Source organism: Misgurnus anguillicaudatus, chromosome 15 (genome assembly GCF_027580225.2).
Source record: "Misgurnus anguillicaudatus chromosome 15, ASM2758022v2, whole genome shotgun sequence".
Taxonomy (NCBI): domain Eukaryota; kingdom Metazoa; phylum Chordata; class Actinopteri; order Cypriniformes; family Cobitidae; genus Misgurnus; species Misgurnus anguillicaudatus.
In genome coordinates, this window is record NC_073351.2 from 28,264,160 (window position 1) to 28,289,298 (window position 25,139).

At 36.3% G+C, this 25,139-nt stretch overlaps 2 protein-coding genes across 3 annotated transcripts in view; one reads left to right on the forward strand and one right to left on the reverse strand.

Annotated features, from left to right (window-relative positions):
* Positions 1-7,273, reverse strand: part of bicd1a (bicaudal D homolog 1a) — a 36,655-nt gene extending 29,382 nt beyond the window's left edge. The window contains 1 exon segment of the mRNA XM_073853710.1: positions 6,694-7,273. Within this exon segment, the coding sequence (XP_073709811.1) occupies positions 6,694-6,909 (216 nt within the window). The 5' untranslated portion in view covers positions 6,910-7,273.
* Positions 7,274-9,976: 2,703 nt separating this feature from the next.
* slc23a4 (solute carrier family 23 member 4) lies at positions 9,977-23,495 on the forward strand. 2 transcript variants are annotated; one of them, XM_055174938.2, is made up of 13 exons: positions 9,977-10,060; positions 13,346-13,445; positions 14,553-14,696; positions 16,596-16,753; positions 19,156-19,315; positions 19,446-19,627; positions 19,897-20,017; positions 20,104-20,260; positions 21,472-21,725; positions 21,832-21,996; positions 22,082-22,190; positions 22,320-22,415; positions 22,514-23,495. In XM_055174938.2, exons 2-13 carry the CDS (start codon positions 13,401-13,403, stop codon positions 22,777-22,779), a joined length of 1,857 nt encoding a protein of 618 aa, XP_055030913.2. In that variant the 5' UTR covers positions 9,977-10,060; positions 13,346-13,400; the 3' UTR covers positions 22,780-23,495. The 2 variants fall into 2 exon arrangements, with proteins under 2 accessions (XP_055030913.2, XP_073709813.1); XM_073853712.1 differs by lacking the exon at positions 9,977-10,060 and having other exon boundaries at positions 13,191-13,445.
* The last annotated feature ends 1,644 nt before the right edge of the window (positions 23,496-25,139 follow it).

Consider the following 25,139-nt stretch of genomic DNA (forward strand, 5'->3'; position numbering starts at 1 on the left):
GACAGCATGTGTGGGGAAGTTTAATGGAGTGTCAGACAGTGTATAGACAGATTTAGATATATTAGCAAGCCAACATTATGGAGAGACAGCACAATATACAGTATTTGCAATGGGGCCAAATACTGTAATGCTGTAAAAGGAACCTCAGAATTGAGTAAAAGCTTTGCAGTTGAGTCTTGTTGAGATACATGATATGCAATGCTTGAAATGACTAGTAAACTGTACACATTTAACATTATGATGACAAACATAAACTGTTCTTAGAATGGTTAGATTAAATAAGTGACTTCCAGATGAGAGGCTTGAAAATGTAAGCAAGCAATTTAATGCCTATATTTGCTTTATCATAGTATACAAGGATGCCTGTAAAATACAGGAAAGTATTGAGGTCATCATCGATAGTTGTACTAAGAGATAAGCAATCCTGCCCATCGTATGACTGCTCAGCACTCATACAGAGGATAAGCAGAGGATATGGTACACCTGGAGCTTTGGTGTGGTTTTGATCCTGTATGCAAGGTAATTTCCTGTTGTTGTATTTTTAATGAGGTACCAGCAATCCGGCATCGTGTGGAAAAAAAGCAGCAGAACTGGTTGCTTTTTCAAAGTCTCATGAGACTTATAAATTCAGGGTGGAGTTCGACTACAATGCTTCCCTCAGCATTGGCAGAAACCAAACAGTACAATTGTTGGTTCACTCCAAGAGCATTCAAACATTTTCTGTGCTGTTTGTTGCTGGTCTAAGCTGTTAAGGCTCATGAAGCTGGTTGATCGTTGAGTTTGCTTGAGTGACCTAAAAATAAATAAAGTGAGAAAAAATACACCGATGTCAACAAAGTAAGGTTGGCTCACATTGTTGGCTGCATCCAGGTTCAAAGTTGCCCTGGCAGGCTGGCACACCAAATGGACGGCGTCCGAATAGCACATCCAAAATTTAAATAATTTTTCGTACCAGCAGGTGGCAGTAGTTGGTGTTCATTACTCAAAACGGGAAACCGTAAGTATCTGTATCTAAAAACTTACATATTTGAATGAAAGAATTAACTTTCTGTGCATTCTTGACTTTGTCATTTCGCTTTATCACTTCCGTTTCTTTCCTGTGCACTGCTTGGCTATGCCAAACAGCCAATCAGAATAATCTAATTCCTATACAAGTGCCACGCCAAATCAACATGGAGAATCAGCCCCCCAAAAAAACAACAAAGGCAACCGTGACTTACTTTAGAGCAGTGCTTCTCAATTACTGTCACGCCCCCCCTAGGAAGAAGTAAACAATTCGCGCCCCCCCAACTCTCCGCCGCGACTGTAAATAGTATAAATTGTCTATAAAATTACACATCTGCAAAACATTGTATCCTTATTAACATTAAAGAAAACACAGAAAAATAAATATCGATCAACTGACAACAAAGAATAACTTTATTAACATTGTTTTTTAGTCTGTAACAGAAAAGACTTAAAATGCATCAATTTGCCTGAAATAAAAAAAATCAATCCTTATTTACAGTATATTTTTTGACCATTTAATACTGAAAAATTAAATTAAATATAATCAATAAATAATAATAAAAAACGCAAGCGGCTTATTAGCCTGTTTGGGGTGTAATGTCTTTAAGTGACGGTGCAAAAAAAATCACTTCCTGAAAAAGTATTTTCCCCGGGGTCTTGCGCGGCCCCCCTGGTGTTGCTTCGAGCCCCCCCTGGGGGTCCCGCCCCACTATTTGAGAAGCACTGCTTTAGAGGATGGCGCAGAAAAAAAAAAGGTAAGATGACGCTCAAAACCTTTCTGACTGCTGATACGCTGAATCGGCTGCAACCCATAGCTCTTGAACACCTTCGCAGTACTACAGCACTGCCTTGTATCCGCAAAACGTGTTTAAATGCTTTCATGAATAATAGAAGACTATTACACCACATCACCCTTTGGGACACAAGATGAAGATGTCTGGGAATCTCAATCCCTGAGCGGAAGAGGTCTTTCTTCTTAATTATACTTTGTTGAATAAAACGCTAAATGTAATGATTTTCATCAATGAAATTTAATGATGACAAAAGGGACTCATCTTATAAGAAAGTCTATTTGGACCTCTCATTTGGGAGAAAAATGAATGCACATCAACCGTGCTCACAGGCACTTGGGTCAACTGTTAGGTCTAAATTATCTGCAACTTGTTTGGGCTCTTCAGTGATAAATGCCGACCCCATCACCTGCATCATGCAGCATTATATAGACAAAAATTAACTAACAGCGCCAACCAAGGCAATGAAAACAAGCCCATTTATCACAGTTAAAACGGTTTGAGACGATCCAATCTAGTGCTTATGATCTCCATTAATTTATTTTGCCGTCTCTCTCCATCACTCTTTTGGAGTGTCATTGGTCATAAACATAGACTAGGTCAGGTCTACAGTATTTTAGGGCAGTAAATTGCCCTATATAGTGTAGGTTGTATTCCAGTCTTTTGCCTCAAGCAGCTAATAATGATGTCAACAGCTGAGTCCTTAGAAGCTAAGTGTCCTACATACAAGACAGAATGTGGGATCTGGGCAGAGACAGGGTTGAGCCACTTACCACCTGAACACACAAACACTAAAGGACAGAAAACTGTGCCAATGAGTTCATCTAAATAGTAACAAAAAAAGCACTAAAGAGGTTATCTTCACTTTTTGGTATTATACATCATACAGTATATGGATGGATGGATTGATAGATGCTCTCTTCAAGGCAACAAACTGGTTTGTCTCACTAACAGAAAGATTGCATAAGAAATGTGGAGTCTAGTATATGGTCAATAGCCCAAAACAGCCATAACAGTCTAATAGGAGCAAAGTACAGGCCTTATTCAATTCATTGTAAGAGCCAACAGTTTCTTTTACTGCAGATATTAAAGTTGGAGTCTGGGAAGCTAAAGTAAAACTTAAATCAATACATACATCCTTGGGTAAAGTAGACCAGCTCTTTCCTGAAGTCCCAAAGTCTCATCGCAGCAGAAAACAGACAGAGAATAACACTGCACAGTTCTAGACAGTTTTTACACAAAGAGAAAGAAGAGAAGGCACATTTAAGAATAATACAATTAAAGACCTGATGAAAAAAAAGAAATGTTATAATAATAGACTGTGTATTCTAAATTGTGCTTTATCCAGTGGAGGATTCTGAGGAAGCACAAGTGCCAAACTCGTCAAAAAATCGTCATATGTGTGGATCGTCATGTCAAAATGTGTGTTCTGTGCATCATGTTAACCTATGCGTCATGTCAAAACACGTGTCTGCTACAGGCGCTTCATAAGGGTTTATGTTAAGAGACACTCGTGTTTGCAAGATACTCGCTTAATCTCATGTGTAATCAGAGTTTAGTATTAAGTAAGTGTCATGCGAGACATCAGCGTCTCTTTTATCATGAACTCTTTCGATGCGTATGCAGCAGGCACGCATTTTGATATGACACGCCATGCACATAGGTTCCCATGATGCACCGATATTTTGACATGATGAGCCACACATAACACCCTGAACACATATTTTGTCTTTGACAATGGCAGCCACTGGCCTTATCTAAGCCATACTTCCAAAGCAAATACACTAATCTTTTCAGTGTAGTGTCCCTTTGACTTTTGTACCTTTTTTGTGTAAAATTAGCACCTAAATGCATCTTTCTTAACAGATTTAATTATTTAAAGGGATAGTTCGGCCAAAAATGATATTAAACTCATGATTTACTCACCGCGAAGCCGTCCTAGATGCTTATGCCCATCATTTTTCAGACAAACACATTTTCAGTTATTTTAGAAAATGTCTTATATTTTTTAGCTGCAAAACAGTGAAGTTACGGGGTCCACGTCCTTCAAGTCCAAAAACGGCATCCATCCCTCCCCAAAGAAATCCAAACGGCTCCAGGATGACAAACAAAGGGCTTCTGAGGGTAATCCGCACGATGTTGTTGTAGAAATATCCATATTTAAAACTTTAAAAACGAAAACAACTACCTTCCGGTAGCGCCGCCATCTTATACTCTGTATTCAGGAGGGAGTATCTGACGTATGACAAATTCGGAGGGTGGGGGCACAGAGCAGCAGCACAGAACCCTCCAAAAACTGTGTACGCTCTCTTCTTGAATGTGGACGCGACTAAAATGGTGGCGTTACCAGAAGCCAGCCATTTTCATCTATAAAGTTCCAAATATGGATACTTCTACAACACCACCCGGATTGCCTCAGAAGACCTTTGTTTATCATCGTGGAGCCGCCCGGATCTATTTTGTTAAGTATAGATGCACATTTTTGGGGCTTGAAGGACGTGGACCCCATAACCTCACATTTGATTAACTGAAAGATCTAAAACATTTTCTAAAATAACAGAAAATGTGTTTGTCTGAAAAATGATGGACATATGCATCTCGGACAGCTTCGGGGTGAGTAAATCATGGGTTTAATATCATTTTTGGACGAACTATCCCTTTAAATCTTTGTAGAAAATGTGGGTTTTAAAATGTAATATGTGTATATATATGATCAAAATCTAGAGCACTGGAGACCTGATTTTCCTCCAGGGCATCTTTGGAGGTGGAGCTCTTTGTACTTGTAGGTGAGGCCATTGGAGGCTGGGAAAAAACAGGGCCTGCATGGCCAATCTTATCGATCTGATTCATTCAAACCCCTGCTGATCTGGCCAGGGAAGGGTAGACAGGAGAGCATAATAAGATCTCTTTTCAACTGTTATTCTTTGTCTTGCCCTTGTATGTTTTCATTTTCTTTCTCTGTCTTGGACAAGCAGATTTAAAGGTCCATATGGGTGACCCAGAAATGCTCCATGTCCTTTTGCGAGCAGTCAAATGAGGGCGGACCATTGCAGGACAAAAAATGGACTCCATATTTTAATCATATTTTAGTCTCAATCATATTTTACACTTCCAGTACCCCCTACGTTTTTTTGTGGCTTTTTTAATTTTTATCATCGGAACGACTTCCCTCTCAGTTTCAATAAAGAGGTCTAAATGTTTTTAAGCAGGACTTTCACAAATTGATAAGGCACGATGATGGTTACAACTTACAAGTATAGTTAACCCCAAAAGTAAGAATCATCTTGTGTTTTTTTCAAACTTGCTATTTCTGTGATCCATCTTTGTTTTCGAATAATTAATAGGGAAGGGACCTGTCAAGCTCCAAAATGACGTACAAAGGCAAAGTACAAAGGCAAATAGTGCAATAGGGTCAGGCCAGTGGGGTTTAATTTCTCAAAATAAAGTAGAAATAAACAGAGATACAGCAGGTCTTGTCCTCAGGAGGACATAAACCCTCCGGCACATTTGCCCTTCACAAGACTATCATCCGCAGACAGACTCTATTATAAACAGCACAGCTGCTTTGAACAGAAAGAGAGATTTACATACTATCTGAAAAGCAAGGAAAAAACAGATGTGCATTTTTGATTGTGATCAAAAGCCTATCAAATCTGAATTTAAACTGCCTGCATTATATGTACCGCGCTCATAGTTTTCCCATATTCTGTAATAATATATGCATGGGTGAAATTTACTTGTAGGCTACTGTATGCATTGCACACAACTTATAAAAGCTAAATTGCATGCAATTAAATATATATCTCTTAATCAGCAGTTACAATAAACGCATATGATGCCATAATAAACAGGTGTAGTATGATAGGTATGAGTAATTACTGACAAACCTATAGTCAGATTACACTGAACTTGTAGGAAATGGTAAAATATTTACTGACCTAAACACAACTGTAGTAGTTATTCAGTTACTCAATGACTAACTGCCAAGACTCAAATCAGTCAGTGAATAAGTAGATAAGCATTTATAACCATTGTAAAGCAAAACAAAGAACCATTAGTCATAGTCCTTGACTTTCTATATTTCACTTTCAAAGAAAATTAGGGGTCATTAAGGGAAACTCAAGAATGCTTGTGTTACGTTATAAAATACTTTCGTTCAATGAAACAGAACCAGTGTTGGTCAAAAAAACATGAATCAATTTGTGAATGAATTCAAAATGACAAGTTTTAAAACACAAGAATGCAGCACGAATCAGGCTACTTAAAGGTATCACGTCTACATTTGAAGTTCACATACAAGTAACACCAAAGACTGCTGCTGGACTTGGCATGACACAACAACATCCTATAAACAACGGTGACCCAGTCCGTGAACACCCAGCTTAAGTCATTTTTGTGATTTACTGTTTTTTACATAAAATCATCCTACATAATGTAAGACTTTAGCCTGAATTTCACAGACAGGGTCACATATTACGAAGTTATGAGCAACCCTCAATATTTAGGATTCAGCAATTAAATCCCAGCCATTACCACCCAACTCAATAACATGTTAAAGCTCCGTCTTTGAAAATTGTCTTAAAAGTCAAATAGTATTACTTTTTTTTTTTTTGCAGAATATCCTAATTCTGACTTCTATTAAAAAAACTACTGTATTGGATGGTACCATGGTAGATAATGGTGATAACACTATATTACATGTTATTTTTAATAAAAACATAGAAGTAGAAGACATAGAGACAGACACAGGGAGAGAGAGACTGGCCTGTATCTCTTGTTACAATTCATGGTGCCAAAGCCAGTACTAACTTAGCACTTATGACTCTATAAAGCAACGAAACACGTGCCCATCTCTCTTTTGCGACAAATCAGACCACACAAGCCCCGTGTGTACCTCCTGCAGCTGCTCCAACTCCTGTCTCAGCGCCTCCTGCTCGGACTCCAACTCCGCGTATTGCTGTTTGAGCGTCTGATTCTCCTCCAGCACCACCAGACCGCATTCCGCAGCCCGGATCTTCTCCCGGTTCGCTTCGGCAAGCTCCCGAGTCAGCCTCTCCACTTCAACTCGGTACTGATCCACAGATTCCGCACATCCTCCGCCGGCTGCCATCGCTTTCAGTGTTTGCGTGCTGAGTTCAGACAGTTCAGGTCAGTCAGAGAGAGGAGGGGGAGGATAATGCGCCCGCGGGATGCAAGAGGATGCAGGTGGATGCTGCAGTCCGTCCACCCGATGCGCCTCCTCTGTTTGCTCAGGTTCAAAAAGATCTCACAGTTTAGACGAGTGGCGTGTTTGCGACTTTTCTATACGATTGCACCGTTGTCCTATTTATCAAGGGCATCTTTTCATGCCTCATATTATGCGTACTATTATTAGGAAGGAAGGCTGGCGCCATCCATTATCGCCACTGAAGTGCAAAGCGAGCAGAAGTTGAGTCTGTCAGTCAGTCTGTGATGTCACGGACTAACCCCGCCCCTCATCATTCCCAGTAACAAACACACACAAAACCGAAGGAAATAGGAAAACTGCTTGGCCATCTGCTGGACAAGCCTTTAAAATACATATTTTAAAAGTGGCTGAAATTGTTGGTTCCCATGAAAATCTTGAATATGAGGCAATATTACAAAAATTTTAATATTTCAAAATTGGATTTCCAGGCCTGACTAGAATTTTCAATTTAACGTTTTTAATTATTTAATTCCCACAATAAAAATACGGTGTATATTTAAGATTACTGTAGTAAACTGTAATAAATTAAAGGGATTGTTCACCCAAAAATGAAAATTCTGCCACCATTTATCTCTCATGTTGTTACAAACCCACATAAATTTTATTGTTCTGATGAACACGAAGGAAGATATTTTGAGAAATGTTTGTAACCAACCCGTTTGTGGACCCCATTTACTTCCATAGTAGGAAAAACTAATACTATTGAAGTAAATGGGGTCCACGAACGGTTTGGTAACAACATGAGAGTCAGTAAATGATGAAAGAAATTTCATTTTTGGGTTAACTATACCTTTAAAGTAGAAATATATTTGCTACAGTTTATTAACTTACTATAGCTATACTACAGAATACTATAGTACAAATACACTGCAAAAAATGATTTTCAAGAAAAAAATTTGTTTTCAGTAAAATATCTAAAAATTCTTAAATGAAGATGCCTTTTCTTGATGAGCAATACGACCCAAGAAAATAAGTGATTTAAAGGTGCAGTGTGTAATTTTTAGAAGGATCTCTTGACAGAAATGCAAAATAATATACAGAACTATATGAGCAGGGGTGTATAAAGACTTTTCATAATGAACCGTTATGTGTTTATTGCCTTAGAATGAGACGTTTTATCTACATACACAGAGGGTCCCCTTACATGGAAGCCGCCATTTTGTGCAGCCATGTTTCTACAGAAGTCCTTAACAGACAAACTTTTTTACTAAGTTGTCTCCAACAACGGCATGTTTGTCCGGTAGCGGCTACAGTAGCTTCTCTGTGTGTTACAAAAGCAAGAGGTGAGCAGTTGACTGAGCCGTTGGTTGCAATTCACAGCCTCACCACTAGATGCCACTAAAATTTACACACTGCACCTTTAAGTGATTTTGTGCATAAAAAAAGCAAAAAATATTCTGCCAATGGGGTAAGCAAAAATCTTAAACATTTTTCTTGAACACTAAATTCAAGAAAAAATCAAGAAAAAAATGCTTACCCCAATGGCAGATATTTTTTGCTTGTTTTATGCACAAAATCACTTAAATTTGATATTTTTGGTCTAAAAACTAGACTTATTTTATTGGATCGTTTTGCTCATCAAGAAAAGGCATCTTAATTTAAGAATTTTTGATATTTTTACTGAAAACAACATTTTTTCTTAAATCATTTTTTGCAGTGTATTTGTACTATAGTATTCTGTAGTATAGCTATAGTAAGTTAATAAGCTGTAGTAATATATTTCTACTTTAAAGGGATAGTTCACCCAAAAATGAAATTTCTGTCATCATATACTAACTCTTACGTTGTTACCAAACCATTCGTGGACCCCATTTACTTCAGTAGTATTCTTTTTTCCTACTATGGAAGTAAATGGGGTCCACAAATGATTTGGTTACAAACATTTCTCAAAATATCTTCCCCCATGTTTATCAGAACAATAAAACTAATGCGGGTTTGTTACAGCATGATATTTGATATTTTTACTGAAAACAAGACATAAATACTAAGATTTTTTTTCTTGAAAATAATTTTTTGCAGTGTATGCAGTAATCACTTTATTGTACCACAGCATACTACAATTTGCTACTGTTTATTCTTGTAGGTGAAAGTGTGTAAATTTTAGTGGCATCTAGTGGTGAGGTTGCGAATTGCAACCAACGGCTCAGTCCACTGCTCACCTCTTGCTTTTGAAACACATAGAGAAGCTATGGTAGCCGCCACCGGTCAAACGTGTCATCGTTGGAGACAACTTAGCAAAAAGTTTCCGTTAAGTGTCCGTTAGGGGCTTCTGTAGAAACATGGCTGCACAAAATGGCGGCTTCCATGTACGGGGACCCTCTGTGTATGTAGATAAAATGTCTCATTCTAAGGCAATAAACACATAGCAGTACATTATGAAAGGTCTTTATACACCCCTGATAATTTAGTTTTGTATATTGTTTTGCATTTCTGTCAAGAGATCCTTCTAAAAATTACACACTGCACCTTTAAAGCAAACCTAAAATTATAACCAATGGTGCATTTGTGCAGCACAGCATGCTTACAAGATTTCTGCCAATGTTCCTGTTTATTCTGCAATCGCTGATCCTTGGCAAAAAAAATGATAATACATAATCCATTTAGACTCTTCAACTAAATGTAACATAACATGATACACATTTATTGTACAAAAAACAGTGTGGATGAAAGTAGACACTGAATGAGACTGACTGGTCTGTGGACATTAAGAGGAGGATGCAGAAAATAAACCAAGAACTCATGACACACGTGTCAGTTTTTTTACTAAACCACACATGATTTAATTTTTCAAATCTGTGGCATACCCCTATTGATAATTGCATATACCATTAGTTTCTACAACTATTCAAACACTAATTTGATTAGCCTTTATATCAAACATATTTAAAAAGTCCTTTGGCATAATCAGATTGGGTGAAAGGTCACATATACCTGATCTCAACAAATTCCTCAAAGTTCCTCCTTTCGGAATCATTAACTACAGGATAGGAGTGTCAACACACCGCGGGATTCACATCGTGGAAAGTGCATTAAGGTAAGTACGTGGCATGCCTTCATATTTTTAAGATTACTTTGAAATGCCCTTGGAGATGAATGCCAGAGAGATTAAATCTACCGGTCTCCTGTTGGGTTGATGTGATGAAAGAGTGATTGGATGATTAGTTTTGTCTCTGTCTCCAAAATGAGACACATGTGATGCGTAGTATTTGTGGATCTTAAAAAAGGACATTTTCAGGGATTTCTGTAATGAATACAATTAGCATACTAAAGAAATTATACACCCCTCTACAAAAGTTTCTTCACAGTAATTCAATAGCAGAACCATTTTTGATTCCCAAGGATTCATTTGGTCAAAGGTTCTTAAATAATTTTTTTATTTTATATTCTAAAAAAAAACCTTATTCACTACAATAAACCTTTGTGCACTAGACAGGTTCTTTGAATGTTAATAAAGGATATTTATAATACTAGCTAAAATGGTTCTTTTATGGCATTGTCCAGCACCCTTTATTTTATATGTTAGTACAACCCCAAAACAGAAAAAGTTGGGACATAGTAGAAATTGTGAGTAAAAAAGGAATGGAATAATTTTCAAATCTCATAAACTTATATTTTATTCACAGTAGAATATAGATAACATATCAAATGTTGAAAGTAAGATATTTTGAAATGTCATGCCAAATATTGGCTCATTTTGGATTTCATGAGAGCTACACATTCCAAAAAAAGTTGGGACAGGTAGCAATAAGAGGCCAGAAAAGCTAAATGCGCATACAAGGAACAGCTGGAGGAGGACCAATGTTTAGGAATAGGAATGTTGTCCTATTCTTGTCTAATACAGACTTCTAGTTGCTCAACTGTCTTAGGTCTTCTTTGTCGCATCTTCCGCTTTATGATGCACCAAATATTTTCTTTGGGTGAAAGATCAGGACTGCAGGCTGGCCATTTCAGTACTCAGATCCTTCTTCTACGCAGTCTTGATGTTGTAATTGATGCAGTATGTGGTCTGGCATTGTCAGGTTGGAAAATACAAGGTCTTCCCTGAAAGAGACGACGTCTGAATGGGATCATTTGTATCTAGAACTTGGATAAACCTTTCAGCATTGATGGTGCCTTTACAGATGTGTAAGCTGCCCATGCCACACGCACTCATGCAACCCCAAACCATCAGAGATGCAAGTTTCTGAAATGAGCGCTAATAACAACTTGGGTTGTCCTTGTCCTCTTTAGTCCGGATGAAATGGCGTCCCAGTTTTCTAAAAAGAACTTCAAATTTTGATTCGTTGGACCACAGAACAGTTTTCCACTTTACCAAAGTCCATTTTAAATGAGCGTTGCCCAGGGAAAACGCCTGTGCTTCTGGATCATATTTAGATATGGCTTCTTTTTTGACCTACAGAGTTTTAGCTGGCAACAGCGAATGACAAGGTGGATTGTGTTCATTGACAGTGTTTTCTGGAAGTATTCCTGAGACCATGTTATGATTTCCATTACAGTAGCATTCCTGTATGTGATGCAGTGCTGTCTTAGGGCCCGAAGATCACAGGCATCCGGTATGGTTTTCTGGTCTTGACCCTTACGCACAGAGATTGTTCCAGATTCTCTGAATCTTTGAATGATATTATGCACTGTAGATGATGATAACTTCAATCTCTTTGCAATTTTTCTCTAAGAAGCTCAGAAAACTATTTTTCGCTGCAGCATTGGGGGAATTGGTGATTCTCTGCCCATATTGACCTCTGAGAGACACTGCTACTCTGAGAGGCTCTTTTTATACCCAATCATGTTGCCAATTGACCTAATAAGTTGCAAATTGGTCTTTCAGCTGTTCCTTATATGTACATTGGAATTTTCTGGCCTCTTGTTGCTACCTGTCCCAACTTTTTTTTGGAATGTGTAGCTCTCATGAGATCCAAAATGTGCCAATATTTGGCATGACATTTCAAAATATCTTACTTTCAACATTTGATATGTTATCTATATTCTATTGTGAATAAAATATAAGCTTATGAGATTTGTAAATTATTCCATTCCTTTTTTACGCACAATTTTTACTGTGTCCCAACTTTTTCTGTTTTGGGGTTGTATTTTTTAAGTCAAGTTTTTTAAGCACCATTGTTAAAGTCTTGGCTAAATGAGTTATTGAACATTTCTGTGATTATTACCCAGAATAAATGTTTTTATTAAAGGAATAGTTCACTTTAAAATGAAAATTCTGTCATCATTTACTCATCCTCATGTTGTTCTAAATCTGTATGAATTTCTTTATTTCTGATGAACACAAAAGAAGATATTTTAAGAAATGAAGGTAAACACACAGCAGTAAGTGACCATTGACTTCCATAGTAGGAAAAAAATATTTTGGAAGTATTGTGATAAATGACTAAGATGTTTTGATAAATGATGGTAAGCACACAGTTGATGGTACCCATTAAATTCCATCATATTTTTTTTATTCCTACTATGGAAGTCTATGGTCACTTACTGCTGTGTGTTTACCATCATTTCTCAAAATATCTTCTTTTGTGTTCATCAGGGAAAAAAAATTCATACAGGTTTAGAACAACACGAGGATGAGTTAATGATGACAGAATTTTCATTTTAAAGTGAACTATCCCTTTAAACACATCAACATATTTGATTACATTGTCTAGGCATATTGTCACCCTATAAGCTGAGATAATAGAAAACTGACACTAAATGGTTTATTAGAGGGTTTTAAGTCAAATGTATACATGAAACAATTGCAATACAAAAAACTGAAACACTGTTTAAATAAATAAAAAATCATTCTATTTACTAAATTGTATGAAATTACAAGATATAAATCACATGAAAAGTTTTCTCAATAAAGGACTATTCTAAAATAAATAAAAAATACTTGAAAACAAAGTTCACTTCAGGCCAATGCAAAGTTTTTTACATTCCCTTATGACTTAACTTTTATAAGTATTCAATCATATAAAAATACTTTGCGCATTGAATGAAACTAGGTCCACAAATCCACATAAAGCATATTTTTAGGTCCTATGCATGTAAAAACAAAAATGCATAATTAATTTTGCATGCAAATGCATTAGTGCACATGCACACATTCATGTGGGTATTCTTATAATCCAAAAGGATCTCTGCCCTGCCAGCACGTGGCTCTGATCAGCTGCCTGTTAGTTGTGGTGAAATTAAGTTCACATGAGCAGCTGATTGGTCTTATTGCATTTACAATCACCAGCAGCTACTGAGTCCTGTCCCGTGCCTCGTTTTCTCCCTCCATATTTTACTGTCCTTAACTAGCTCTTGCTCTCTCTTTCTCTCTATCCAGTGAATTTCCTTGTTTGGAATACCATTGACAATTCTGCATTGCCCACAACACACTCATGGCTCCAGAGAAAGACAGCAAAGGTTCGGACAACTTTGCGTTTGTGAGTATTTACACCTCATTTGATTTACTCATACAGTAATTACTTATTATAACAAGGAAATTTATAGTTAAAGGATGAAATATTTGGTAAATTTTAATGACAGTGGGTGTTGGATGTTGTTTTCACAACATAAATCTTCCTTGTTATGTCAAAATCCAGTTAAGAGGTTATAAGATCCATATAACAGTGATAAAAATCTATTTTATGTGATAATTTCTCTTTATTGACCATGTTGTAAACAAAGATTCTTATCACTGTGAGAGATACTCATGGGTGTTGTTGTTGTGGTCATACTGTGGTCATATTGCTCTACATTCCAGTCGATAAAGCACTGTGTGTGTCTGTGCACGTGTTGGCATAGCAATCCTCCAGGTAGATTTGGGTTGAACATTTGTAGAAATCTAAGAAGAAATATATTTGGAATTTGTAGAACTCTAAATTCTAGTAATACAAATCTAGTAAATAAATAAGGTTGGTAGTGTTGTTTATGATGATCTGTATACGTCTGTGTGAGTACCTATAATGTTTATATACAGTTCAGTATGTGTCTATATCTTTAAACACCCCTTTAAAGCAAACCCACAGGATACTGTACAAAGTTAAACTGTGCAGTTACCTTAAGGAGCTGTACTGATCTTATTTGACCCTTAAAAAATAACTTTTGGTGCAATCTTGTATTGTCAGGTTGATTCTGTTAAAGGTGCAGTGTGTAAATTTTAGCGACATCTAGTGGTGAGGTTGCGAATTGCAACACATGGCTCAGTCCACTGCTCTTCCCTCGCTTTTGAAACGCATAGAGAAGCTACAGTAGCTGCCACCGGAAAAACATGTCATCGACTGAGACAATTTAGTAAAAAAAGTTTGTCTGTTAAGGGCTTCTGTAGAAACATGGCGGCACAAAATAGTGACTTCCACCTAAGGGGACCCTCTGTGTATGTAGATAATAACGTCTCATTCTAAGGTAATAAAAACATAACGGTTCATTATTAAAAGGTCTTTATACACCCCTTATAATATTGTTTTGTATATTATTTACCATTCTTGTCAAGAGATCCTTTAAAAAATTACACACTGCACCTTTTAACTTTGCTCTCCTTTTTGTTTTAGGTTGACGGTGTCAAACCTTTCTGTGATTTGGCAGAAAATGATAATGGAAATGATAATTTTTCAGAGGATGGAGATGCTAACAAACTAGCATATTGTGTCACAGATGTTCCACCATGGTACCTCTGCATCATTTTTGGAATTCAGGTCAGTACTGTATACGGAAACTCATGGACAAGCATTGTATGTTCAGATGCCTTTTGATCAGTAGATGTCTTGCTTTCTCATTTCTTACATTAAATAGCCACATCCAATAGTACAGTTCCAATGTACACTGTCAAAAAAAGGTCCAAAGTGTCACTGGGGAGGTCTCATTTCAAAAAGTACACTTTTGCACCTAAAAGTTGCATATTGGTACCTCAAATGTACATATAAAGAGTTTAGTTGCAAAACGAAATAAATCCATTTTTTAACATTTTTGACAAAACATGTTTATTATTATGTTATCATGTTATTATTTTGTTTTATGGTGCTACTTAGCTGTATTTTTTAAGTTATGAATGTTTCAATCAAAACAAACCAACTGCAGTTGCATTGAAATTAATTGGAATGCACAACCAAAAAACGAGGTTTCTGAACAATTAAAAAAACGGTGGTTATCTCATTTTGCAACGAAACTCTTCATATATGTACCAAAATTGTACATATTAAGACTTTTTTTTAAATACAGTACCAGTGGCAACTTTTTTTTACTTTTTTTCTAAGAGTGTATAGTAAAAGCTAAATCTGGATGTTTTCACTTATCATGTATATCTAATAAACCAGTTATAAGTTATTTATAGTTTAGTTAAGTTTTCATTATTTTGCAGGTCGCTAATTAAATGTAACCAAATCATACATGGCATTTATTTAAATGGATTTACCCAAAAATGTGTCTTCGTTAACTTATCCTCATGTTGCTTTAAACCTGTATGAGTTTCTTTGTTTTGTTAAATACAAAAGAAGATATTTTGATAAATGAGTGTAAGCACTTGATGGCACACTTGACTTCCATAGTATTTGTATTTTTTGCTGGAAGGCAATGGATACCATCATTTGTGTGGTTACAATCATTTATAAAAATATCTTGTGTTCAACAGAAAAAAACTCATACAGGTTTACAACAACATACGAGTAAGTAAATGATGACATATTTATCATTTTTATAGTTCAGACAAAATTGATATTAAACCCATGATTTACTCACCCCCAAGCCGTGCAAGATGCATATGTCCATCATTTTTAGACAAACACATTTTCAGATATTTTAGAAAATGTCTTAGATGTTTCAGTTAATCAAATGTAAAGTTACAGGGTCCACTCCTTCAAGTCCAAAAAATGTGCATCCATCCTTCACAAAATAAATCCAAACGGCTCCACAATGATAAACAAAGGCCTTCTGAGGGTAATCTGTGCGATGTTGTTGTAGAAATATCCAAATTTAAAACTTTATAAACGAAAATAACTAGCTTTCGGTAATGCTGCCATCTTAGTTGCGTCCACATTCAAGATAAGAGCGTACATAGTTTATGAAGGGTTCTGTGCTGCTGCTCTGTGCCCCCGCCCTCCGAATATGTCATACATACAGAGGAGTCTAAGATGGCGGCGTTACCGGAAGCTAGTTATTTTCGTTTATAAAGTTTTAAATATGGATATTTCTACAACACCTTGCAGATTACCCTCAGAAGACCTTTTTTATCATTCTGGAGCTGTTTGGATTTATTTCGTGAAGGATTGATGCACATTTTTTGGACTTGAAGGAGTGGACCCTGTAACTTTACATTTGATTAACTGAAACAACTAAAACATTTTCTAAAATAACTGAAAATGTGTTTGTCTGAAAAATGACGGACATATGCATCTCGGACGGCTTCGGGGTGAGTAAATCATGGGTTTAATATCATTTTTGGCTGAACTATCCCTTTAACTCACTAAAGCAAATGGAGGCATATGCATGCAAAAATATTTTTGAATTACTAATACAATGTTTAAGACCCCACTTTAGGCTGTGTACAGAAAGGCTTACTAAAAATACACTTAACATCACACAATTCCTCTGTTCAACAGCACTGTCTTACAGCTTTTGGTGGTATTATCGCCATTCCTTTGATCCTGTCTCAGGGGTTGTGTCTACAGCATGATGGGCTCACGCAAAGTCACCTCATCAGCACCATCTTTTTCGTGTCGGGGTTGTGCACCTTACTGCAGGTCACTTTTGGAGTGAGGTATGACTCCTTGCATGACTCAGGCTTGGTAAAATGTACTTTATGGGAAACATAATGTGGAAAGATTGAAAGATGACGTGTGTGTTAAACAACAAAATGTTTTAATGTTTGATCATCTGCATGAGTTGGGTTTGTGTCACAGATGCTGAGACACAAAAGACTCCTCTGTCATTTATGTAACCATGACTGTTTTATTTAAAAAAAAGATGCTCCCTATGTTAAGCAAATGACTGCAAATTCTATAGACAGATTTTGAATGAATTGCTTGTTTGTTTATAAAATTACTTTGATTTTGGAGTCTAAATAAATGTTTCTCATCTTCTGTCATATGAGCTGTTGACCTTTTGTGCATTGTTAAAATTCTTAAAATTCATGACAAAAGGGTTTCTTAAAATTTTACCAACGTTTCTTGACATCATGAAGTCTTAAACAGCTAAATTAAACTGCTTGTGAGCAAGAATGAGGTGTATTCCAAGCACACAATCCAAACTTGCAAACAAGGGTTCATTGACCAGGAAATCTGTGAATATGTCACTATAGTGATAAAGCCTCTGGATGTGTTAGGCTAAAACCCAACTGTGTTCTGCTACTGAGACCAAAAGTTGACCTGAATATCAGAAAAAAAGAAGTTTTGTAAACCTAAAAGTCAACTCAACTCAAACCATTTAAGGAAACCGGTTACGTTACATTAAACCCTTTTCAATAAATGTTTTTTACATTTGAGTACTGTGAACTTAAACAAATTGAGTCATATACAGTTATGCATATTTCACACTACTTAAATATAAGTGCATAACTGCCCATGACTCAAGTTCACAGTCCTCAAATGTATGTGTTTTAAATCTTAAATGGTTTAAGGCAATGTGGGTCATCGGTAAGATGTAGATTTCAGATTTCTGCAGCAGCAATAAACCTTAATAAGATTAGGAATTTTCCATTTTATTAGCTTAAAAGTTTAGCAAATCTACATTCTTCTGGCGTCTTGGCTTCCTTTTGTGTAAAGCATGTTCAGATTTAGCTACACATGCACAAAAATTATAATCTGAATTACATTTCATTACAGACTAGATATGCTGTTATCACAAGAGCCATAAGTGTCTCCAAACCTCAATTACACAGTAAGGCAATAAATGCTCTTTTGTGCGATTCATATCAAACCATATTACTTATCTAAATCTTATCTACAGAATAACAGCAAACTTGCTTCAGGATACTGTAGGTTATTTAAGGACATGCCCCAAGCCAGGGACCACAGAGAGTAAAGAAATGCATTGCAAATACTGTACAGTTATTTAGTTTACATAAGAGTTTGAATGTAAGGCTCAGTGGGTAGGGTGGAACATCGAGAATCTGATTGGATGACCTCAATGATCTCAATTAAAATTCAATTCTATAACAAACCGGAAGCCAATGCAATGAGGCCAAAACTGGGGTAATATGTTTCCATTTCTTTGTCCCGGTTAAAAGCCTAACCGCTGCATTTTGAACCAACTGCAAACAGTGAAGAGATGACTGATTCAAACCGACATAAAGTGCATTACAGTAAAAATATAAAAGCATGGATTACTTTTTCAAACTCTTTAGCAGATAGATCTGTACATCTTCCATAGCAGTGAAATGGGATGTTGTGTGTGTGTGTTTTTTTTTTAATGGTTCCCTTTCAGAAATAAAGGTACAAAAGTTGTCACTGGGACAGTACCTTTCAAAAGGTACACCTTTGTACCCCAAAAGTGCATATTAGTACTTAAAATTTACATATTGGCAGTTCAAAGATACATATTTGTACCTAAATGGTACATATTAGGACCTTTTTTTAAAGGGTTCTGCCCCAGTGACAGCTTTGTACCTTTATTTTTGACAGTGTAGCATATATAGCAAAAATAAAATTGGCCCCAATATGGACCCTTGGGGGACACCACAAGTAAGAGGAGCAACAGAGGAACTAAATTCACCAAAGTGAACAGAGAAACAACTATCAGACCGATAAGACTGAAACCATTTAAGGGCTTTGCCCTTAATACCAACACAATGCTGAAGTTGTGATAAAAAAAATCAAAAAATATAAAAAGCTGCAGTTAGATCTAGAAGTGCCAAGACTGCAGAATTACCAGAATTATGAGATTAGGAGCATCCAAGTTTGATTTTAATCATTGATTTCAATCTTTGACATGCCTTTACTCACTCAATATTAAAGATATCAAGGTTACATTTTACAGAATGTTCTTTAAATTATATAAGATGATTTTATGCAGAAAACAGTATGACTTTAGCTTGGTTTTCATAAACTGGGTCACAATTAATGATTGTGGGAATAGAACATATCACAGAGGTTTATTAATGTCAGAACTTGTGCACCTGTCAAAATAACAATAAGCTCATTTATTTTATTTTCATCCTGCAAGGTTACCCATTCTCCAGGGTGGGACATTTGCTCTTCTTTCACCCTGCATGGCTTTGCTTTCAATGCCTGAATGGAGCTGTCCAGCTTGGACACAGAATTCCAGCCTGGTCAACATCTCCTCTCCCGAGTTTATCCACGAATGGCAGAGTCGCATACAGGTGGTGAGTATTTCACTAACTTAACTGATAGCCTGATTTAATCCCTAATGATCTATTTAGACCAATACAACACCCATAGGAGCACTCATAGAGCCATGGAAAAATATTTGTTTCTGCTTTATTTTCTGCATAGCTTCAAGGATCAATCATGGTTGGATCTCTGTTTCAAGTGCTTGCAGGATTCTCTGGTCTTATTGGGTTCCTTATGCGTTTCATCGGCCCTTTGACCATCGCACCAACCATTTCTCTAATTGGCCTGTCGTTGTTTGACTCCGCAGGCATGAATGCAGGACACCATTGGGGAATCTCTGCTATGTGCGTATTAGCTTATCTCGATCTGAAAGTGTGGTCACACTAGACTTAGTGTTTATACCCATACAAACACAATTAAAAATGGAATAAAATGCAAATTCAAACGTCTTAAAGTCTAGTGTGACGACATTTTAGGGATGTATGTTCAGAATTCATGTTAGTAGTGCTTAGAATAATCTCTAGATGTTAGAAAGGAAGCTCCTCTAAGCTTTTGGATATACACAGATATTAATTTAGACACACATTTATAAAAAAAATTCTGTCATCTACAGGACAACAGGTTTAATTGTGCTATTCTCACAATACCTCCGCCATATAACCGTACCTTTCCCAGCATATAGCAAGGCCAAGAATTTTCACACCACAAGGATGTACATATTTCAGATGTTACCTGTAAGTCATTAAAATACTGTACATATACACTTTTATATAGCTTTGCTTTGCTTTCTTGTTAAGCCGTGTGTTTTGTATGATTCCAGGTCCTTTTAGGAATCACTCTGTCTTGGTTTATCTGTTATATCTTTACAATCTACAATGTCCTGCCCTCTGACCCTGTACAGTATGGCTATCTAGCCCGCACTGATGTTAAAGGGGATGTTATTGGCAGGTCGCCTTGGTTCAGATTTCCTTATCCAGGTACTACAAACCAGCACAATTTACATATATGTGTGTATATTATAGCTCATGGGTCACACAGTGGGATAAGGTTGGTCACACAAAGTCGCTTTGCTGTTGCAGTGAATGACACAAAAAGAGTTTAGTTCAATGAATGACTATGATTTTGATATAATATACCGTAAATTACTTATTTTTTTATTTATTAAACTTAAATTTTATTGATAAAATGACTATGATAAAAGAGATAAAATGTGAATTTTCCCACATATTTGCAGTTTAAAATATGTTGGTGGGTCCCAGGATAGATTTTATTAGGGTCGCAAAATGAAAAGTATGCACTGAAAAAAATTATTGATTCAATTTACTCATTTTTTTTTAAGGTAAATGGTTGCAATCAATTTATTTAAGCTACATTTAACAGTCCCTCCAGAAAAACGCGGTTGTGCGATCGCGCAATATATTGCATAATCAGCCAAAGTCCGCATATTTATGCGGGGCTGCATTTTTTCCAAATACGACGCACTGTCGCCGCATTAATTACATATTTCCGCGCACAAAATATGCGGGGCTTGCATGATTTCATAATCTCCGCATTTTCGTAGCAAAAAGTCACATATATAATAGCAGAAAGTTGAAAAATGTTGCATTTAATTCCCAAAAGCGCAGCCGTGTCCTCTATTGCCATGGGAACGTTATGAAGTGACGTGATTATGTGACGTGAACATCATTGCAGCTTTTGCAAGTTTCCGCAGTTTTTGCAAGTTACGCAATTTTCGCAAATTCACGCAATTCCATCGCATAAATTGCATAAATATCCGCATATTCCATCGCATTTTTTAAGAAAACGTGCCGCAAAATCGAGGATTTTTGCCCGCAACAATCACAAAAAAAACTCCATGTTTTTCTGGAAGGACTGATTTAAACAAAAGTTTTTTATTTCATTTTACTTTACTAATCTTTTTTGTTTAAATGTAGCTTAAATAAATTGATTGCAACCACTTACCTTAAAAAAATTGAGTAAATTGAATGAATAATTTTATTTCATTCACTAAAGCTCAGATTGTGCAGTTTTTATATATGAATTGAAAAGTACATTTCAAAAGTTCTATCTAAAACAGTTTGAAGTAAAAGCAAACTACCAGTAATACAAAAAGAAACATCAAATTTTTCAAATAATATAAGTTTATAATGATGGAGGAGGTCACATAAAAATGTCATTTAATTGCCAGGTCAATGGGGTGTGCCCACCGTAAGCCTTGCTGGCGTTTTTGGTATCCTGGCAGGAGTTATATCCTCAATGATTGAGTCAGTGGGCGATTATCATGCCTGTGCCAGGTTATCTGGTGCCCCTCCACCACCCAGACATGCCATCAACAGGGGCATTGGCATTGAAGGCATTGGATGTCTCCTGGCAGGTGCCTGGGGTACTGGAAACGGCACCACCTCCTACAGTGAGAATATAGGAGCCTTGGGTATCACCAAGGTACACAATGAAAGGTTTTACAATAATCCTATAAGCTTTCACATTGCAATGAAGTAAATAACATTCACAGTGCAATGATTTGCACAAATTATTTCTTTTTTTGTAGGTTGGCAGTCGCATGGTAATTGTGGCCAGTGGGTTTCTAATGATTATAATGGGAATGTTTGGGAAAATTGGAGCCATATTCACCACAATCCCAACACCTGTCATTGGAGGGATGTTTTTGGTCATGTTTGGGGTCATTACTGCTGCAGGATGTTCAAACCTACAGGTACAGTAGATATACAAAACACTCAATACAAGAAGTATGATCATTTACCTACAATAACATTCAGGGATTGCTTTTTTATTAATAGTATGCAGACATGAACTCATCACGCAACATCTTTATCTTTGGATTCTCCATGTTTACTGGTCTTGTAATTCCCAACTGGATACTGAAAAATCCCACAGCCATAGCAACAGGTACCTAAACTATCATTAGTAAGGTATTGGATAGATGCAGCCACATCTAATCCTCACATCTGCACTTCTAATTGATTCAGTGTTTTGAAATGGACATCAATCTTTTTTATATGTCCCTTCACTTTCTAGGTGTTGTTGAACTGGACCAGGTGCTTCAAGTACTTCTCACCACAAGTATGTTTGTCGGAGGCTTCTTTGGCTTTCTTTTTGACAACACAATTCCTGGTAAGTTCTGGTAGTAACAATAAAACGTTTAGCCTTTGATAAACTATGTAATAAATAGCGTAAGTAAACCTTGGAATACCCAAAATACTGTTTTACAGGAACAAAGCGCGAAAGAGGCATTGTCGCCTGGAACAGAGTCCACCAAAGCGAGTCGGACAACACAGTGGAATGTAATGATGTTTACGGGCTACCCTTCGGTATTAGTGCCGCCCTGTCATCTTTGTCCTGGACCAAATATGTGCCTTTCTGCCCAGCACACAAAACAAGTACAGAGGATGACACACCATCCAGCCTGGATTCTTTGGACAATAAAACAGGGCCTAACAAAGATGATTCACACATCATAGTAGCGGTGGCATTATAATATGTGAAAGCTTGGTTTAAATTAAAAACCAAAAAAAATTTTGCTTACTGAACTGAGAAGGCAGCTAGTGTAATTTCACAATACGAATAACTTTATAAACTTTTATATTTACTTTGTAAAAAGTGAAAAGTTAAATCAACTTAAAAAAATTAAATTGGTTAATTTTTTAGGTGAAAGATTTAAGTTGAATAAACATATGTTTTTTAGGTTTTACCAATTGAAGTAACTTTTTAAGTTGAAACAACGTTTCACTTTTTACAGTGTATATTCTAATCTGCAGACTGTTGTATTTTATTTGAGATATCACTTTATTTTCACATTTTATGCTTTATGAACACTTAAAGCAAAATATTACTGTACTTTTAAAATATCTCTAAACAGTATTTAAAGTTGTGGACAATTTCAATAATTATTTTCTTACCTTTTGGCACATTAGAGGATGATTTTCAAAATACGTAGAAGTGTCTTTTCAATTAAACAACAGCAAACATTTATCTATGACGTTTCACCATGTCACATCTATGTTTTTGTAAATGATTAATTTTAAATGGAAAAAATATACAGATTATATACTAGATTGTATTTTCTACACATATTTTATATTTTAAAACCATTGTTTTACTTTGTTTAACCTAAATATCTGATACTTGTACATAATTAGCCTTGCTCATTTTTAACCTTGTTTATGCATTATTTTAAGAAACAACAAAAAGATATGAATACAATATAATTAAAGCTTTATCCAAAATGCATTACACTTTGGCATAATGTGCACAGATTGACTTTCAGTTTGTTAGATACAATATGTTTGGTATAGTACTGTATCAGATACTTCTTTTGCAGTTCAGAGAAAGACTGTTCTCATTCTGCTGCATGGTCAAAAGGACATATGCAAATGCCCTTTCATTTGTAAATTGGTTTAGATAAAGTGAAAGTGACGTAATGGCCAATGTGGTAACCTACTGTACACTGTCAGAAAACAAGGTACAAAAAGGCACAAAAGTTTTCACCGGGGATGCACCTATAGGTCAGTGGTTCTCAAACTGGGGTCCGGGGCCCCCAGGGGGACCGCAAGATGGTGCCAGGGTGGCCCCAGTTTTATGACATAAAAAAAAACATTCATTTATAATGGATTCTGTGTAATTAAACATAAAAAATAATAAGCCAACTAACCAACAGCACTACTAGGTATAATTTAATGTTTTGTTTAATTAAAATATTACATTTTAGAACTGTTTTTGTCATAAATTTTCTTTCAGGGGGCCGCGAAAGAATGCACTGTACACAAGGGGGGCCGCACACTGAAAAAGTTTGAGAACCACTGCTATAGGTGCATATTAGTACCTCAAAGGTATACAAAATGGTACACATTGGGACATTTTTAAAAGGTACCATCCCAGTGACAACATTTGTACCATTTTTCTGAGAGTGTACAGCAATCAGCTCTGCACTAAATTGCAGTGGTTGGATAGTGCAGATTAAGGGGCGGTATTATGCCCTTCTGACATCACAAGGGGAGCCAGATTTCAATGAACTATTTTTACATGTTTGCAGAGAATGGTTTACCAAAACTAAGTTACTATGTTGTTCTTCATCACATTTTCTAGGTTGATAGAAGCACTGGGGACCCCTAGCACTTAAACATGGGAAAGTCAGATTTTAATAAGTCCCCTTTAAGTGTCAGGTTCAAAGGCATTTTGTGGCTTTACTCTTACAGGAATCAAAACAGATATGAGCTTTATTACTTACACTAGTAAACATCTGAAGTGGATTAAAACCTTTCATAAAAGTTGTTTTAAAATTTTGAACAATACCCGTTCTTGTCTTAGGACAACTTTGATGAACTTTATGATCCACTTGATTACTGTAGTGTGTATGCTAAACAACCAATTTCATTCAAACACTTAGGGAACACATCACAAATGCTAAAAGAGAGCTGAACAATTCCATGGCAATGTAAAACATGAGGAAAACCAAAGTGTGGAAACTCTGTAAAAGAAAGATTATAAAAGTCATTTTTCATGAATAAAAAGCCGCACTTGCAGTTATGACCCGACGTTGGGTTTTGATGTCAAGCAGACGTCGGGTTCTGACATCAATCCGACGTTGAGTTGGTTGGTTTTGAAGTCCGTCCCACGTTGAGCTTTGACATTCAAAGTTGGCCTTTTCCACCTCATCCCTGTTTCTGACCGTCCACATTATTTATGTACTAAAATACAAAGATTTTACAAGATTTTAGAAACTCGAATGAATAAAGCAAATAACACCTAAATGTAGGTGCAATATAGGCCTACATGTAACATCCCTAAAGCTGTGTTTAATTTATTTAATGGCAACGTTATATCTATTTACACCAATAA